The following is a 4,707-nucleotide window of genomic DNA, read 5'->3' on the forward strand; positions in this document are numbered from 1 at the left end:
GTTCTAGTTAGTAAATAAAAACATTTAGATTTGCCTAAATCTTGTCCTGTGTTTTATCATAATCATAATCAACTAACTAAAGACAAAACCACAATTATTCAGTGATCGTTATGTTACAAGTAAAAAGTATCGGTATCTGTATCTGTATCGGCGATACTAGCCCTGTATTTACTTGGTATCGGATCGATACCAAAATTCCCAGTATTGCCCACCCCTAGTGCAGATACCCTTTACTTTATAAAGCCATACATCCCACTCCTCTGTTATGGTGTGGTGGCCATTTCAGTAGATTTACTCACTAATATAGTTGTGAAAACACAATAAGCATGGAAACTAAATGCACACTTCCTGCATTACTGCATTACTCAAATACTAAGTTACTCCTCTAGTAAACTAGTATTCATATGAAATAAAACAATAAAACATTGAGACCATTCAGCAAAGGACACTGGGTAATTCATTACACACAAACTGGTTGCTATGGATTCGTCACTAGGCTTCCTCAGTCATTGTATATTTTAGCTATATAGGTAAAGCTGCCGAAGCTGAACATTATCCAAAACGTATATGTTTATTTTTAAAGCAGATTTTAAATTACAGTGTAACAATTTAACAATTCGCCCTTATGAAATCCAATCGCAGCACGGCTGTCTTGGAACGCAATAAACAGACGGTGGCAAACTGCCCCGACACTTAAATTCAACTAAAATGTAACAGTGACCAATCAGTGTTCGACCTACAGTCTGTTGAGATGCCTCTCCAAACGCAGAAACGAAGCGCAGTCACACCATAGAACGTTAAGACACGTTGAGACAAAAGATCCGCATTTTGCCGTAATCCAATGACACAAAAAAAAGTAATCCACAGCGATCAGTAGATCCACAAAAACGGTCACGGTGTATCCAGCAAGGCCGATATGAGCCAGCTCCAAACAGGTGAACGAGGCCTCTCCACTTCACCGTTTAAACAAAGTGGAATAAACGTATAAAAGTCCAAATCTACACAAAACCCGCAATCAATTAGTAAGCTGACATCACATATATATACATGGCATTTAGGAAACCTTTATTGCAACGTTGGCACGGCAAGATGTCCAGACTAGTGCAACAGTAACTTTCTTTTTGCGTCCTGCTGCTCCCATCGTCAGCCAAGAAATATTTTTTTTTACTAAAGCAGTATATGGAATCTGATGTATTACCTACCACCATTTAGTTGTTGTGTGTTATTTAAAATATTTATAAAATGTCTGGTCATGCCAAAAATAATTCCACACAAATTCCCAAACAATGCAATTACCCGTTTCAGCCACCAGTCCCCCTGCCCCCCAGCAAACTCATGGGTCAGACCCATCTGGTAGCGAAGGAGGATCGAGACTGAGAGCTACATGGAAAAATATGCACCAAACAAGTCACTTTGAAATTTTGCTGTTGCATGAATACAAAAGTTGTGTGACCCTCCCCTCCTAGACTAAAAAATGTTGGGTGACCCTCCCCTCAACAAAGAATAAAAAGACATGACCCTCCCTTATTTTCCTCCGGTGGTCCATTCCATAAATATCTAACGGTCCCTTAAATGCTGTTGGGTAGTTTAATCTGCAGCAATGCATCATATTCTATAAGATCATCATATGTTTGTCAACTGTGATTCAACTTTTCATGGTGTCAGAAAAACAGTTTTCAGCTTTGTGACGATGCATTTTCCAGCTGATCCGAGAGGCTTTTTAAAGACTTTATTTTATGAAGAAAGGAGAAGTTTCTCAACACATAAAGGAACATCCTTCAGTTTATCACAAACATTCATCATCAACACATCTGGAGATACGTGGTTTTCACTGGACAGGAAGGGGAGGAAACACTGTAACTAAAGCTGTCAGACAAATTCAGTGGAGTAGAAAGTACAATATTTACCTCTGAGATGTAGTGGAGGTACAAAGTAGAAAGTTGTAGAAAATGGAAAAAAAAAAAAAACAACAGTTAAAGAACAAGCACCTCAAAATTGAAATTGTGAAAATGTACTTAGTTACATTTCACCACTGTCAAAATGATCAACACTACATGACAACATACAGTAAGAGATAATGATGTAGTCGTGTGATGGAGGATGTGGGGACAGAGCGTTAGGTCCATTTCCTTCTGAGCTCTGTGTTGTTACCAGCGGGTAAAAGGACTGCCAGGCAGCTGACTTTTTGTTGGTAACAATGATCACACTGTATGAAATAGGGTGAATACTTTCAGTGTTAGGGCCCTATTTTAACGATCTAGGCGCACGGCATGAAGCGCCTGGCGCAGGTGCGTTTAAGGCGCGTCCAAATCCACTTTTGCTAGTTTTACGGCAGAAAGAAGGGTCTGTGTGCCGGGCGCATGGTTCTAAAGGGTTGTACTTAGTGTCTTCATTAATCAGAGGTGTGTTTTGGGCGTAACATGCAATAAGCCAATCAGAGATCATCTCCCATTCCCTTTAAAAGCCAGGCGCGTTTGGACCTTGGCGCATTGCTATTATGATGGAGGATTTGCACCGTAATATTTTTATTTGTAATCTTTTGCATGTGTGTGTGCTGATGCGTGTCCCTGTGTGTGTAACAAGCATAGAGTGCGCTTGTTGTGCATAAGCCTAGGCGCATGCGCTGTTAAAATAACAATGAAATGCTGCGTTATTGACTGTAGACCAGGTTTTTGTTGGTCAATGGCGCGATCACTTCCCGCTGCCTCAAGATAGCAATACGCCAAGAATGCACCTGAACACACCTCCCTGTAAGACCAGCACGCCCAGAATGCACCTGAACACACCTCCCTGTAAGACCAGCACGCCCAGAATGCACCTGAACACACCTCCACGCCCATGGGCGCAAAGATGGGTGCAGGTGCATTTGCTATTTAAACGACGTGGGCGCTGGACGGGAAATTGACAACTGCGTCGTTCTTAAACTAGCAAAGACACTTGCGTGGGGCTTTGCGCCAGGTACTAGATAGGACCCATATTTTTTTTTACATATCACTATTGAAAAAAGGAGACTTTCTGAATTTTTGAATTTCTGTCAACTCTCGTGACATTGACCCACAGAAACTGAACAGATTCGACATCAGACGGCGCTGTAACGTTTACATCGGACACTAAAGTAGCGCACGGATTAAACATTGAACATCATGGCTGTATTTTGTATGTATTATGTGTAGTTACATACTTCTGAGACATTATCGGGCCCGGACAAAACAAACTAAAACTTCTGTTAAAACTAAAACTAAACCTTTCTGAAAAGCTGAAACTAAGCTCAAACTAGCAAACACACTCTTAAAAACTAACTCAAACTAAACTATAATGACATCCAAAAGTCAATACTAAAATGAAATCTAAACTACTTGAAAATATAAAACTATAATAACCTTGGCATGAAATAGATTTGATTTTAAAAACGCAAGATGAAAAGTAAATGTGGGGTTCTCGTGATACATTTGTAGGCTACCGTTAAAGGTGCTCTAAGCGATGTTGGGTGACGTCACTTCTTGTTGACGTTCGAAGTATTGTCAAAACGGAGGCTAGCTCGTTGTCGTTCTCTAGGACAGCTCTCCTCTAGCTAACTTCCCTCTTCACGCTTCTCTCTCCTCCACTCCCCACACCCCCCTTCATGTGCATGCGCACTAACCCCCCCAACCCCCACCCCCACCCCCAAATCCTTCTTGTCGGTTATCGGCTAGTTTGTTATGTTTGGTGGTGCAGGTTGCCGCAGTTTGTTTTTGTTGCCGTTTGTGGAGCCTGGGCTGTCTACAAGGGGGGTAAGCGAGCTTCCACAACGCGTAGCTCCTATTGCGCCATTTTGATGCTACCTAGCTCTCACCCACCTTTAGCATCCCATTGACTGCCATTCATTTTGACGTCACTTTGACAGAGAATAACTTTACATCTGAAGTGTTTAAAGACTCTATTTGTCCGTTGTTTATTTCTAAAGAAACACGACAATGTATAAAAGGCTCCATTACCTTGTACCTCACGTTATGGCTCCGTAGCAGACGTTTTTATAAAAATAGGCTAACGATTCTCACGTCACATCTACGTCGTCTCTCTCAGTTGGAGGCTGCTCAGTAACGCTCAGCCATCACCGGAAAAGTTCTTCTAATATCCTTCACTGGTCTCCGTCCTGAGCAACGGGATCTGTTGGTCTATTTCTTATTAATTTTCTAAAGTACTTACTAACTTTTAAATTCTCATTAACTGTCTATGGCTGTCTACAGAGACTGCGTTTTTTTACAGTGTGTTCAGGGGACAGGCAGCTAGCGGATAGTGAGGAGATGTTTGCTGTATGTGACAAAAAAATGTTGTAGTCTAAAAAACGCATGACATCACTTAGAGCACCTTTAATAAAACCTTTAGAGTACCACTTTGTTTGTTTTTGCTCTTCTATTTCCCTTCTTTTCTCAGTTATTTCTAAATGTACATGAGCAAAACTCAATAAATAAATGTTTAAAATATACATACATACGTGTGTGTGTGTGTGTGTGTGTGTGTGTGTGTGTGTGTGTGACATATTGACAGGTTGTCTTGCTGTATTTTACATTTTAGTGCTGCGTCCAACATCCTCATCATCATTCCCTCGTTGGAGGTTCTGTGACGGCCCAGAAGCTCTCCTCTTCTTTGCTTTTGTCCTCTCCTCTTCCTTCTCCCTCCCCCCGCCCCCCTGCCTCTCCTCCTCTTCTTCCTCCCTCCCCCCACCCC

General features: G+C 41.5%; 1 protein-coding gene across 1 annotated transcript in view; it reads right to left on the reverse strand.

Moving 5' to 3' along the window:
- Positions 1 to 4,543: 4,543 nt before the first annotated feature.
- Positions 4,544 to 4,707, reverse strand: part of LOC116053442 (solute carrier family 35 member F2-like) — a 15,625-nt gene continuing 15,461 nt past the window's right edge. Inside the window, exon 8 of the mRNA XM_031304561.2 lies at positions 4,544 to 4,707. This exon is cut by the window's right edge and continues 229 nt beyond it. Coding sequence (XP_031160421.1) covers positions 4,544 to 4,707 — 164 coding nt within the window.

Source organism: Sander lucioperca, chromosome 20 (genome assembly GCF_008315115.2).
Source record: "Sander lucioperca isolate FBNREF2018 chromosome 20, SLUC_FBN_1.2, whole genome shotgun sequence".
Taxonomy (NCBI): domain Eukaryota; kingdom Metazoa; phylum Chordata; class Actinopteri; order Perciformes; family Percidae; genus Sander; species Sander lucioperca.